This window comes from Penaeus chinensis, chromosome 35 (genome assembly GCF_019202785.1).
Source record: "Penaeus chinensis breed Huanghai No. 1 chromosome 35, ASM1920278v2, whole genome shotgun sequence".
NCBI lineage: Eukaryota > Metazoa > Arthropoda > Malacostraca > Decapoda > Penaeidae > Penaeus > Penaeus chinensis.
In genome coordinates this window covers 18,206,944-18,221,943 of record NC_061853.1, presented here as the reverse complement: position 1 = coordinate 18,221,943, position 15,000 = coordinate 18,206,944, and the positions used below count along the sequence as shown (strand labels likewise).

General features: G+C 34.7%; 1 protein-coding gene across 1 annotated transcript in view; it reads left to right on the top strand.

The window, feature by feature from the left end:
* Window positions 1-15,000, top strand: part of LOC125044524 (dmX-like protein 2) — a 56,947-nt gene that overhangs the window by 23,157 nt on the left and 18,790 nt on the right. Inside the window, 17 exon segments of the mRNA XM_047641219.1 lie at window positions 1,066-1,177; window positions 1,359-1,546; window positions 1,785-1,937; window positions 2,063-2,230; window positions 2,810-3,028; window positions 3,538-3,570; window positions 5,551-5,718; window positions 6,477-6,709; window positions 6,893-7,065; window positions 7,207-7,346; window positions 7,569-7,810; window positions 8,235-8,465; window positions 8,752-8,862; window positions 9,047-9,188; window positions 10,976-11,174; window positions 12,094-12,233; window positions 12,644-12,843. Of these exon segments, the coding sequence (XP_047497175.1) occupies window positions 1,066-1,177; window positions 1,359-1,546; window positions 1,785-1,937; window positions 2,063-2,230; window positions 2,810-3,028; window positions 3,538-3,570; window positions 5,551-5,718; window positions 6,477-6,709; window positions 6,893-7,065; window positions 7,207-7,346; window positions 7,569-7,810; window positions 8,235-8,465; window positions 8,752-8,862; window positions 9,047-9,188; window positions 10,976-11,174; window positions 12,094-12,233; window positions 12,644-12,843 (2,852 nt within the window).

The following is a 15,000-nucleotide window of genomic DNA, read 5'->3' as shown; positions in this document are numbered from 1 at the left end:
TAAAAAGGGATTGAAAACCAAATATATTCACTATATCAGATCATAAAAGACAGTGTTGATATTTCTGTTTAGTGCAGTATATCTAAGAAGACATAATGGCAACCATATTCATTTTTGGATATAAAAGGTTAATATGGATTGATAGATATAAATATGAATATAGAAATATAGATATAGATATAAATATAGAAATATGTGTGTGTGTGTGTGTGTGTGTTTATGGAATTCATGTCAAACAAATTGCAAGTAGAACAACGATAAGTACAGGAAAACACACGAATGTGCTGAAGGCCTCTTTTCATTTACTGCTTCATCAGAGATACATAGAGGCATTTATACCTGTACTAGGCAGTCAGATCACGTCAGTAATCAGGGTCATGGCTCCCCGTTGCAGTGTTGAAGCCATTAGTAGAATGTATGTATGCCACTTCTACCATCTTCCTTTGTCATGGAGGCAGGCCTTGCTTTATAATGGAGGCCTGGGACCACTTAGGGAGATAGCCGTCAGTGTCTTCGTGAACAAGGAAGGTGTTCTTCTTGTCATGTCGTTGGAGGGCGCTGCAGTGTTGGTTGATTCATTGTTCGTGGGGCCTCATCCTGTTTCACCTATGTAAACCTTGCGGCTGCTGCAATAAAATGTGTGTGTGTGTGTGTGTGTGTGTGTGTGTGTGTGTGTGTGTGTGTGTATATAAATGTATATGTGTATATATATATTTGTATATGTATATATATGTATGTATATGTATATATATATGTATGTATATGTATATAGATATATATGTATATATATAATTATATGTATATATACATATATATATGAAAAAAATATATATATACATATGATATATATATACTTATAATATACATATGTGTATATATGTATATATGTATATATATATATATATATATATATATATATTTATATATATTTATATATTTATATATATACATAAATATATAACTTTTTTTTTTTTTTTTTAATCATACAGGAATTTAGAAGCTCATCAGAGGCTAGGGTCACTTTTGTACCAAGAAAGTCTAACAGCTTTTTTATGTCCTTTACAGCAGATCCAAGTGTATTCAACTTCTATATTTACTTGAGAACTCATCCACTGCTTATCAGGCAGTGCATTGCCAACAGTGCTAAAGATGGAGGTGGATCACTTATGGCAGCAAGGTCAGAATCTGAACTTCCTTTTAGTTATATATTACAAATTAAACTTACAGAGATAGGTGACTTTGAGTTTGGGATCATCTTAACCCAAAAATACAATTTAATAGTTTTACCCTACCATTTTTCATATAAGCAATGAAGATGGAAAAGAATACTAGAGATTTTTCTGTTTGTTTTTTACCAGGCTTGGGTCCGGTCAAGACAACCTGGATAAGAAGAGTGTGTACGAAAGTAGCATGACACTTCTGGAGAGAAGACTTTACTTTACTACAGCTCATGCTCACCTCAGATCAGGATGTCCAACCCTAGCCCTAGAGGTCTTATCCAAGCTGCCAGACAATGTCATTGATCCAGATAATCCTGATACAGGAGGTATGGCATATTTCTTTGTTGGTGTGTTTTCTGCATTGCAAATAAATTGTTAGATCTTATTTTGGTGTTTATATCAGGTATTTTTAAAAGGAAAGGTTGAATTATTGGAGATAGAACTGTTTAGTGGTGATTCACAATGTGATGATGAATTATTTGTAATAATTATGCTGTAATTGATGGAATGATATGAATATTTTTTTCTCAATTTTATTAATTAATGTCTTATTCATATTTATAGATCTCTTAGGAAGCCCATCAAAGGAGCAAAGACCAGCATTTGAGCTAATCCACTCAGGAACCTTTGAAAGCAGTGATTCATTTGAGCAGAGTGCAATATCCTCAGGAGGTGGGGACAAAGCATCTGACCTGTTTGGTGCTAGCCCAGCATTTGGTAAGATATTTCAAATTTATATGTTTAAGTTTGAAAGGAGAATGAGAATGAGAATATCATTTTTGCACCAAGAAACTTCACTTACCAAAGTGTGTTATGCTTGTTACTTAAAAATACTTTCTCAGGAGCTGGTTCATCATCTGTTGGATTTGATTGGTCAACTCCAAGTTCATTACAAAGGAAGGATGATGATTTAGAACTTGATTTCTCCATTGACAAAGATGAAGAAGAAGATATTGATGACATGGCAGATGAAAAGAAGATTCATGCACAGTCTACAAATGAGGAAGAAGGTAGTTTGATACAAAAGAATATATTTATGTTGCATTAGTGTTCTGTATTCATTTGAGGTAATTATTTTGTGTAGATGTGTATATATAATGCTGAGAGGAACATGATATTTAATCATTATCATGATATCCATATTAACCCTATGCCCACTGAGAGTTTATTTTATTAATTGTTTTTACACATAGATGGCTACAATTGTACTAAAACACCAATGAGCCAATTTTGAGACTGCCTGTCTCACCCATTTACCTTTTTCCTAGATTTACAAAAATATTTTACATTGTCTTATTTTGCTGTTACTAATGTCTATAACATTATAGTAATTATAATGTCTATAATTAAAATAACACCATCAATATTCATAGCATTAGTAAAAAATGAATTTTTCCCACCAATTCAAGGAAAGGTGAAATTAGGTAAGGTCACAAGGTCTACTAATTGACTCCTTTCTGGCTAAGCACTAGCAGAGCCATCTATGTGCAGAGACATTTCACAAAAAAATAAATGAGCACAGCATTTTTCCCGGCAACATGTGGTTAAGAGTAATTTATGACATCATTATCTTCTCTTTTGTATCACAGAAGCACTATCAGATTCTCCTAGCAAGCATCTAGACATTATGGCACAACAGCTGAAGTTTGTGTCCTGCCTCAAAATGATGATGGAGGAACTAGCCACCCTAGCTACAGGTTGTGAGGTTGATGGTGGACAGCTACGTTTCCAACTCTATGTTTGGCTTGAACGAGAGGTGGAAGCCCTGAAGGAAGTGTGCAACTACTGCTGCACATTGAGTGATGGCGGTGAGTTGGAATTCTATGTAGGTTTGATTATAGATTAAGAGAATGAATGAAGGTATCGAGTTTGTAAGACAGGTGTCAAATGATTTACAATTTTTTCCATGTGATAAGGAGTAGTGAATCTGCATTTTGAATAGAATTGTTTTTTTTTTTTTTTTTTTTTTTTGAGGAAGACCATGTCACAATGTTATCTATACTTTTTTTCAAAGTTTTCTGTGACAAAAGTTTAAAAGATGTGAATGAGAACCAGTAATTCCACAACACATTAAGTATGAAATATACATTTCTGCCTCTTTTTTTTACCTGTATCATACTTATTAGTTCTCACTAGACACCATTGTTACCAGGGAAGAATTTGCTCTGGAATTTGTAGACCATATAAAAGTATCCAGGTATCTTCCTCACTTTCCTTTAGTTTTTAGTTTTCTTTCTTTCTTTTCTTTCTTTTTGTAAGGGTTAAGAAAGAGTATTGTAATTTGGGGGTATTTATATGAACAATTTGATTACTACAGCTGACTTCAAGTTGTGGGAGGACTCCTTTTGGGGTGAGTATTTTTCAGATATTGGAAACTCCCAGAATGGTTCTGGGGGACTGGTGTTGGATCTCATGGCACTTGGACACAACATACACTAACCTGCACTTTATGTTCACTGTTTATGGGTTGTTTTCAAATTTGTATGTGGAATATTTGGGCACTTTAGAATGTTTAGGTAACATTTTGAAGGAAATTAACAGTAAATAAGTTTTGTAAAATCAAGGAATGAGAGCATTTCAGACATATTTCTAGTTGTCAAGATGTCAGTAATGTTCCCTTTTTAATTAATATGTAGGACACCAAATGAGAAAATTGTTAATGTTATGATTCCAGATATTTATTGCCCATATTGTTTGTTAAAGGAAAATATAGTATTATGGATGGCTTTCATATTATTTTTATTTCTTTATCCATGGGCTTAATGATAAGGCATTTAACCCTAGAAGGTAAAAGAAGTGTGTCTTATATACCCCTAAGAAAGAAAAAATGGCACTTCCTCACACCACACAAGAGTGACAGGCGGTGTGGAGTTTCATGCGAGGAAGCTTTCATTCTGCTTGTTCACTCCAGGTGGTTGGGTGCCTCTTTGTCACCCAAGGATTATGTCATAGCAGCAAACTTGGGGTCTAGTAGGCACCCCTGTTACTTTCTTGTACAGGAGGATATTTTTTTCTCTCTCACTCTTCTTTTTTTATTACCTTATTTATCTAGCTGTGGAAGATTACTCTGTGAGTGTGTTTTATTTTCATACTAGAAAAGTTTCCAAATTTTTGAGTGGTGAAAAGGCTGAATCACTTGATAAAATTTGATAATTTAGCCATTATTACCATTGTAGTAAAAATACATTGTTTGCTCTTTTTTTGCAATTTGACATGGCACAGCAGAATATGGTGAGAGACAATAATTTGGATGCTTTATTGGACTACATTAACTTGAATGATGAATGCTTTTGAGCTGGTTAACATGACAGATGACACTGTGATCATCAGGATGGAATCAGACACGAAAGAAAGAGAGGCCCATATTTGTTATGATTTCTCTTAAGAGGGTGTTTGATACGCCTCCTTTACCTCTGTGTGATTTTCTGGAAATCTTTTACCTTCTAGGGTTAATGAAAGTTTTCTCAATGCAAAAATAATTGTCTAGCTTGTGATTGACTTCATTTTGCTTTGCCTTGGTGTAGGAGGTGAATGTTCTATAATTGGTGATGGTGTTTTAATATGACATAGCCCTTACCATGGTTGTAAATATGTGTATATATAGAATTGTTAATCATTCACTGTTCATAATTGAAATGTAAAAGCTACATTTGTATGATATGTAATTATTTTCTGTTATATTTCATTGTAATCTTTCTCTTCCATAGTATAGTGTATTATCAAGATTTGTAATTATATATTAATGAAACAACTGAATTTAGGTTTTATCTTTTATGTTTGTTTTGTTTGTCTGTTTAATTGTTATTGTCATGTCATATCTTCAGTCATCTATCATTTATCTTTATCATTGTCATCATCGCAGTTACTATTGCTATCTTTATTATTAATGATAATAGTTATTGATATTATATTTAGAAGTATTATTCTTTTATTACAATTATTATCATTGTTTCATCATTATTGGATATTATGATAATAGGGTAGCAGTTGTATTTTTGATAATTACTGTCAGAGCAGTTTGGGTTAAAAAGGAATTTTGTTGAAGGCACAGAATTTTAGCTAAGCTTAATCATTATCTATATTGCAGTAGCTGGTGTATATCATGTATCCACTTCTCCTATGCAAATGAGTTACTTTAGTAAGGGAAAAGTATACTACTTTAGAGTGAAATAATTAGAGGAATATATTTAAATTTAACTCGTCTTTCTCTTAGTCAGTTGTGATGAACTTTGATAATCATTATTTTTGCAGCAGAAGGAAGAATTGGAGGTTATTTTTTTTTTTTTATTCAATCTAGTTTGTTTTAAAGTTTCAACCTTCGTTTCAACAGAGAAAGTCCTCGTGGAATCCATCCCTGCGGATGAAGGCGGTGACATACTAGCTCCATCTCCTGTTCCTCTGGCTGAGCCATCGACTCTGCACGAAATCCTACAGCAGGAAAAGATAGAATTTGAAGAGAAAATGGAAAGGGCAGCAAGAAGAAAAAGGTGGCTGATGGGTAAGTGAAATTAGTAGTTTAGTTCTGCTTTCTTTTCTTTCTTTTCTTTATTTCTTTTTTTTTTCTCTTTTCTTTTCTTGTCTTTTCTTGTATAGACAGTCTAATTTTGTCAAGCTTCCCTTTTCTATTTTTCCTCTTTTATATATATATATATATATATATATATATATATATATATGTGTGTGTGTGTGTGTGTATATATGTATATATATATATATATATATATATATATATATATATATATATATATATATATATATATATATATTTATATATAATGTATGTATGTATGTAGGTATGTATATTGGTAGGGTCTGTCAAAAGGGTAAAAGGGTAATATCACATATCCAAAAATATGGTATGGACAGTCATTATGTATTTTCATCCAGCTTCCTTTATCATTTTTCCTCTTTTATGTCTATATATGTATGTATATATATTGGCAGGGTCTGTCAAAAGGATAATATCATCTCCACAAATATGGTATGGATATCTCCATAAAAGATACAAAAGTGTACTTGATTCTGGGAATTCAAAAGATGTTTTCAAAGTCTTTTCCCATGACATGTTATTACATATCAGAAGTGACTTTGAGTTGGAGGAAAAGGGACTGATTAAAGAAAAATATAGTACATGTTAAAATATACTTTTGTAGATATTGATACAGATAGTGCCAGATTTTGGTTTCTGTGGGGATGGATGGATACCAATGTATTTATATTCAAGTGTCTAACAGTTTTTTTCTGTCTCTTCACAAGCAAACCAGCAATTGCTCCGTACACTTCTCAGCTACTGTTCCCTTCACGGATCCAGCGGAGGGGGACTTGCTTCTGTTAGGATGGAACTTATTTTGCTTTTGCAAGAACTACAACAGGAAAGCAGCAAGCAGCAGCTTCTCTCACCCTTGCCATTCCCAACAACTTTGCCACTTCTCTCTGCTTCAATTGCATCGAACAAGACTGTTGTGTCAGATCCTGTTCGTCACTTACAGGTAAGCTGTTGTGTTTGTTCTTTCTTTACTTTACCTTTCCATTTATGGGAGTACTGTCTTTATGATTATAGAATCAACTTTTTATATCTGTTATTTCAAAGGGTCTCAGGTATGTAAAAATGCAGTTTACATTATTTTACCAATATCATCTTTCTTATCCCCTTATCCCCTATCTGATGATAGGCAGGCACCCATGATCTGCTACAGTCCCTTGTTGAGGTGTCTGGTGTTGGTCGTCCAGATGCACAACTCATGTGTCAGGCAACTGTTTTGAGGAATCTTGCTGCTGCCCTTTCTGCTTGCATATATCAGTCTCTCTGTGACTCTGAAACATTTACTGTCAAGGCCCAGCACAGGTGAGAATCAATGTATAGCACATACTTTTAGTGGTTATGTATGGAGTTTGCTGAATACTGAAACTTGCTTGTGTATACTTTTTACAAAATATACTTTTGAATTCTCATGCTTGATAAACTTGACTTTACAAAACATGGTAGAGTGGCAGCCCTTGGTGTGGATATTCAGCATACAACAGTAGCTCACCGTGAATCTCATCTTGTGGGACGTGATCTAAGAACAGGGACACCCCATGAGGAGGAACCACTCCAGGTGTGCACTCCTCCTGCCAAGTGGCCAGGTCAGTAATATACCATTTTTAGTTTAAAAAAAAAAAATGAGATGCAAAGTGTTATTTGTTATATATCATCTTCAGTATTTTTTATTCAGGATTTTAAAGCAATTGACAAAAAGGTATGTCATAAGTCATTATCATTATTTTTATTGTTGAGAAGAAAATAATTCATGGTTCTACTTTTTGAATCAGAAATGAACTGTGTCTATTCACACTGATCACCCACAGGTGTCACTTCCCTTCTGGCATTGATTGCTCGTGAACGTGATGAAGATACTCCGAAGTTGAATGTTCTCCTCTGTGAAGCTTTTGTTGCCGTGTACTTAAGTCTCCTGATATATGGCATTTCTGCCAGTGATGCTTATGTGTTATACCGCCTTGTTGCACAGCCTCTAACAGAAAAAGATTGGGCTACTATGTTTGGAGGTGGAGTTAAGAAGTTATTGAAAGTCATCACAAATGTATTGCCTGTAAGTTTTCATAAAGGTTAATCCTACAGATTGTCAGATTATATCAAGGGAAACAATATTTTCAATGTTTACAGTGATAAAAAGTTATTAAATTTATTGGTTTGTTTTTCTTAATAAATTAGGAAACCAATTCCCCTACCTAGCTGTTTGAAAAAAGTTCTTTATGTTGTTGCTAATGAATACCTTCTTGAAATGACTATTGAAAATACTTTAGAGTCAAAGGATAAACATTTTGCTACAATCATTTGTCTCTCCTGCCGGTTCACAGTTAAGATGCAAGCTAAAGTCTTTTGCCTATTCTCTCAAGACATAATAGTTATACAAGACCTCTTCCACGGCATTTCAGATATGAAAAGAATAACTTTGAACCATTTACTCTGTCAACCTTTTAAACATAGACATAATCTCCTCCAATGCATTTCAGAGCCAAGCATCTCTTGAAAAAGAAGGTGCTGGAGCTGCCGTCAGTGGGGAGAGGATTCTGTCAACGATTTCTAGCTTACAGAAAACGAGGATCAAATTCAACATGAAATTGCTGGGTCAGCTTGGGTTCCAGGACCCTCGTGGGGCTGCCAGTGATGGTGATAGCAAGCCTGCGTATCGGGAACAGTTTCTTCCGCCAGAATTGTCAATTGTGTCCAACCTTATGAAGAAAGTAAGCTTATTGTCTAGATGATTGTCATTTTCTTTTTTAGTTTTCCTTGTTCAGTTTCTGTTTTCAAAGTATTCCTCCATTCTTTTTTTTTTTTTTTTTTTTCTGCTTTTGTTTTTTCATCTTCTTCAGTGACATCTTCATTTTTGCTGGATTTTGTGCTGTAACATTCCAAGTTATTAGTCAGAGTTTACTAACACACCAAAGATACAGTTTTTCAGGTCAAAGTGCATGGATTTTGTTGTATATAAAAAGGGATATGTCTTTCATGACTTGTATATCATTTCAGCCTCCTCTTCCTGGTGAATGTGAGAATATTGATTATGATTCATCTGCAAGTGATGATGAGGATCTAGAAATTGATTATGAAGAGGATGAAGATGTGTTCAAGGAACCAAAGGTTAGTTTTTTACTTATCGTTTGATTTTGTTTCAGTAGCTATATATCTACTATTGTTTTACATTTATTTTCTTATGAGTTAAAGAAGTCAGATTATTAGTTTTGAGTATTGTCAATGACTTTTTTAAAGAAGGTAATCTAACAGGAAAAAATACAAAACCTTAACAAAATTCTTTGATATCCAGGTACTAGCAGATAACACTGAGCACAGTGACCCAGACTCATATTCATGGTGCCTACTGCGACTTGCAACTATGTGTGCTGCCAAATCGGTTGTGGGAAGATTCTTGGAAGTTGCCGGGGTGGAGTTACAGGGTAAGGGGAAAGGTAAAAAAAATGCTATTGCCTATTGCTACTTTACATGTACATGTGTATTGATTTTCAGAGATATAGCAGCTACTTTTAAAGATATATACATACAGTCTTTTCACGTTTAGATATTGGTGTTGCCACACATTGACTTGGCCACTTTTGGAAATATTTCATCTATTTTTGAGTCTCTCATCTTCTAATACAGTGCTTTTGTGTGTTTGGTGTACAAGTGGTCATACTGTACTTGTTAAAACTTTCTAGGAAAGATATTCAAACTCTTTTACTAGTCTCATAAATTCTTTGTTGCCTCTCACTTCCCTACTGCTTAACACGGAGTACTATATGATGAAAATTTTTTTAAAAATTCATTAGGCATTACTTGGTTGAAGGTGCATAAATAGAATTACATTGTGAATCTGTGGCTTAAATGTGAAGCCATTTGGGAATTTATAAAACCCATTACTTATTTCTCTTTAGTGTTGATGATTGGATATAAACACAGTAGGCACTCCAATCCATATTCAAGTTACAGTTTTAGGTGAAGAGTTTTGTCTACAATAACTTGTTTGTGTATCTCTTGATGCACTGTAGATATTAGTTAGTTCGAACTAAAGTTAATTAATTGAACCCTAGATACTCTCTTTTAAAAATTATGCAATACTACTGAGTTTCAGAAAAGTGAGAGGTAGTGAGGTGACCAGAAAAACATATAATAAGTGCTGTGCCTCGCATTCTGTTTCCAGATAGTTGTACAAGTACAATAAGTGCATCAAACATTGCAAAGCTGACAAAAGTTAAAGATGTATAAATAATGTTTTTTTTTTTTTTTTAGGATAAATTAGAAAGGGTTATTTCTGTGGTCAGTATGATAAATTTAATAAACTGGAGATTGATGATGAAGGTTAAAGAAAGCACTATTATTTTTATTACTATCCTTGCTTTGATTCAGTGTTTATTGCAGTAGTAGACTGTAAGTCATAATTGAATATAACAGAATCTGTAATATAGTGAGACAATTGTTAGAAGACTTAGATCTGACCAGAATGATTCTGACATTCTTTAGGTAAAATTTAGTTGATACTAAGATATATATCTGAAAATCAATGGTAGCCTGCTAAATTAAATTATTATTAGTATGTGAGCTGGATATTTTGTAAGTAGAATTTATTATTCAAGCTTCGAGTGTAGTCTTAGTTTTAAGATATAGACTTATTTTGAAAGATACCTTTAGTGGACATATAATACTAGATGTATGGAATGTAGTTAATTATTGAATTACACACGGTTTTAGTTCTGAAACCAAATTGTTATGAAGCAACAAATATGATTCATTTTCACACCATAGCAATATGCATAGCATTTTTGAAGCACCTTTATTTGTATACTGCACAACTTTTAAACTTTGACTCTTCAATAACAGCAATTAAAAGAAAATCCATTTTATTAATTACTTGAATTAGTCTTTTTTATAGATAATGCATTTAACAGTGTATGCTATTAAAGGGTCAAAGTACAAAACCAGTGATATCTACAGAATACAAAATATAAGCTTTGTATATATGAATATTTTTTTTTTTATAAGTTTATGATGAAATTTGATAACTCAGATGGTCTTGGTTAAGAGTTTTGTGATCCATGAAGACATGGGATGCATGAGAAGAGTTTTTAGACCTTGTATGTTTCATGTAGCTAAGTGCATTTTGCCTTTCTAAGAGTAATGTAGATAAGTTTGATGGTTGCAATGCAAAATATCCTTGAGAGAGGTATTATCCATACTTCATCAGCTTCCATAACTTGAACAGAACTCCCAATGCAAAGCCCTCTGCTGCATTCCATCCTGCGCACTCTGGACCAGTGGCTGGCCTCCCTGGTCAACCACATTGAGAACAAGAAGGGGCCACCACCTGAGTATATACCTGGCTGCTTTGCTGAGTCCCAGGTTACTGGACCGGCCATCTTGAAGTACCGAGGGCTTCTGGAGACTCACAACACTCCCTTTGCGTATGTAGCTCTTCCTATGGTATTTTGCTTCACTTCTTTGTACTGATGGAGGGAATGATTCAATTTTGATTGCAGAATATCATTTCTCTTAACCCAATGGCGACGGGTCACGGCTATCGCCGTCATAACAATACGCCCGATTTGAGGCGTGCGGCTGTCCGCAGCGGTGCCGCGCCAAAACGCCCCGAGGCAATGATTCGGCTTGATGTACCGAATTCACGCGCTCAGAGTCAGCGCGCTGCCGCCGTTCGCCAGAGCGTAGAGTTTTTTTTAATTTTCTATACCCGGCGCCATTGGGTTAAACATATTTAGCTTTAGCACTTCAAAGAAGTTTGCAAGAGTCTTTTATGTATGTAGGTATATTGTAACACTGCATAAGCATAAGTATGGGAGTATGTTTGTTTGTATATATAGACAGAGAGATAGATAGATAGATTGATAGATATTTATGTGCAGCTGTATACTGACTAACAGATGGCTAGATTAAGATGTATGTATGCCTGATTTTATTCATTACAAAGGAACAGAAAAAATGTCCTGTACATTTATTGTAAGTACTTTAGTATGTCATTAGAAATCTGTTTTAATAAATTTCATATTTGGTTATATAGAATGGAATTAGTTTGGCAGAAGGTTATTCATGTAACTGTGCCTAATTCAGTTATTTTTTTATTGATGTATAGTGATCAATAGCCGTAAGTAGAAGATCATAATATGTTTATTTGTATGATGCTCTCTTAACATCAGATGCTTTCTCATTTGCAATATACTGCAGTTCCTGAGAAGTAAGCAACAACTTTGAGATGTATTTGTCTAAAAAAAGGCCTGTATGTGTTATTCAGAACATGAAATTGAACTGTTTGGTAAACCGTTGTATACTGAGTGCTTGCTGTTATTGTAATATTTATTTTTCTTGCAGGCATAACAAGCGAGGTGTAAAGCCAGTAGAACGCCTGTGGAACTTCTTGGTACGACAAGAACATGTCCAGGAGGTCTTTGTCAGATATATCTTTGGACGGAAGAGACCAGCACCGGAGCCTACACAGTATTCTGATCATGGTTAGTACTTCTAGTGTTTAAGTTATCTCATTGTTTATTTGAAGTGTTTTTCCGTAATAGTTTGAGGAATACTGAAAGTGTTAAAGTGTTGTGTCACTCACACCGCAGTTAAGGTTCTTGATATTTTAGGGTAGACCTCAAAGCAGATAACTATCCTATTCCAGCATACTTATTAGTACATCAGTTTATTGCCATTTTGAACATTATTGGTGGCATCACCTACTCAGGATTCTCACCTTTTCTCTGCTACTTTCATCACTAGTTATCATTTACAGTTTGAAATATGAATAATTAGAAAAGCAGTGATTTTTCAATAGCCTTCACACTATAAGGCCATCTCTTTGGTTCTTCAATTGAAACCTTTCTTTTTGCAAGTACTGAATATCTATTTATGGTCTCAATTCTTTCAGGGGATGATGATATGAGTGATGTTGTAGATGGAATAGAGGGTTCAGGAACTGGTGAAGGAGGATCAGAAATGGGCATTGAGAGCCACCATGAACCTTCAGAGCATGGTGGTCCACCGTCAGAGACAACAGTGCAGTCTCTGGAGCCTGTGCGAATTATCCACAAAGAACAGGATTCCATTACATCTTTCTGTATAAATGGGGTAAGAAGAATTTTTATGTATCAAACTAACAAGATCTAATCCTAATTGGTAATAGACATAGCCCTTTTATTCCTGACTTTTCCCTGCTTCTTTCCTCTATCCAATGCCAAGTACCCACACTTATTTTAGAAATCCTTTTAGTCCCATTTTAGCAAGTTTTATTTTATATTACCTCTTTTTTTCTATTTTGATGTAAATCTGTACTACTGTTTTTTTTTTTAAATAAGCTTCTCCAGCCCCAGTCAGTGCCAAAGCAACTGCACACACAGCGTTTGACACGTAAACATGTCAAAGGGAAGGTAAGAAATATTGAATTTTAGGAAAGCTTTATGATATCATTTCTTGCACTTGTTTACACATAAATATATATAGGCAAAGGATATAATATTTTTTAGTGTATACACTACATATGCACACTTTACATACACATCTGTTACTGTTGACTGCACTGAAACAGACACATCTCAGACATACAATGTTTTGTCTGCTTGGCAAGAAGATATGGGAGCTAAGGTTGAGTCTGTCCATATTTCCATGTAAGGTTATCAGGTGTGGAAAAAAGGGTCAGCCGTCGCTCTGTCGGTAACAGGCCTCGTGCATGCTGAGAGTATCATGTCATGCTTTTAGATCTCTCAGCTTGTAATGGTCATGTAACAAGAATATGTGCCTCGTGAGTTTGCTTCAGGTGTGCTTTTACTGGACATTTTCCCCTACTTCTATCTAAAGGCTGAACAGCTCCTTCAGTGCTTTTAGACTGAATTCTACAGACACTTTCATCAGTAGGGTGAAGGGGCTATGATTCATAATGGGCTTTGTAATGTGCTGGGAATGCTGCTGCATGGCCAACACTTAAGCCTAGCCTCATGGATGGGGATGCCATTTACTAGCGGCAAGTTAATTTTGTTTATTTTTGACCTCTTCAGTGTTATTTTTTTTGCATTATATATGTCAACAATGCTTATATAGCATCCTAGGTTAACAGGAAAAGGGTTCCTAAAAAATTTGGTGTCACTAAGACATGGTTGGTTTGTTATGAATTTGATTACCTAATGACGATCTTTAGGTAATAAGCTTTATAAGTATCATTGACTGTACAGGCTTTGAATTTATCATTAAAATTGCCAGTAGCACTTGATTACAATTAGGGTCAAGGATTTTTTCTCTCTCTCTCTCTCTCTCTCTCTCTCTCTCTCTCTCTCTCTCTCTCTCTCTCTCTCTCTCTCTCTCTCTCTCTCTCTCTCTCTCTCTCTCTCTCTCTCTGAGAGAAAGAGAGAGAGAGAGAGAGAGAGAGAGAGAGAGAGAGAGAGAGAGAGAGAGAGAGGGCAAGGTCAAATTATTATTCTTTAATGGGTAGAATAATATTTTTCTATTATATGGTGGTATTAAGTCATAGCATAAAGTAATCTGTCAGCACTCCAGTGTAAATGTCCATTTGGTGGTGCTGTGAGGACCATAGAAAATACACCCCTTTTATTTTTTATTTTTTGAATAATAAAAAAATGAAAATCTTGTCATAATGTCATAATTACATGCAAGTTTCTTGCATGTAAATTTGTTTTATATCTGATTAATTTTCCACTAGTAGCATGAAATGGAGCCCCTCTACCCAACCATATGGCATATTTACATACAGCTTATTCTTTGAAATTTCTGATAGTAAACATGCCGTCCTATATTTTACATTCTTGTAGCAAGCTCCAAGAATATTACACTTTAAGGATGCTTGTAATCACTTTACATGATACCAGTCTCAATTCCTCCTTATCATCTGTCTCTTTCTCTTCTATCTATTTCTTTCCTTATTCTCCTTGTTATCCTCTCCCCCCTCCTATTTTTTTTCTTCCTCCTCCTCCCCCTTCTCCCTCCTCCCATACTATACATAACCAACCCAACAAGCTTAATCTACTCTACTGTAAGTTACTCAAAACCTCAAGTTATATCATGTAAAGCTGCAGTTCCACTAACCTTCTCAAAGTGAGAGACTAGACTCAAATCAGGTATTGTCACCTATTTAACCAGGCCAATGTGTACTATCTGAGAAACTAGGTAAGCCATACTCAGATCTTGTTTTGTTTTGTTTTTCTTTCTTAGTTTGTTTTGTTTTTTTCTGCAATTAACCCAGTGCCAACGGGCATGACATGTATGTACATGTTATGC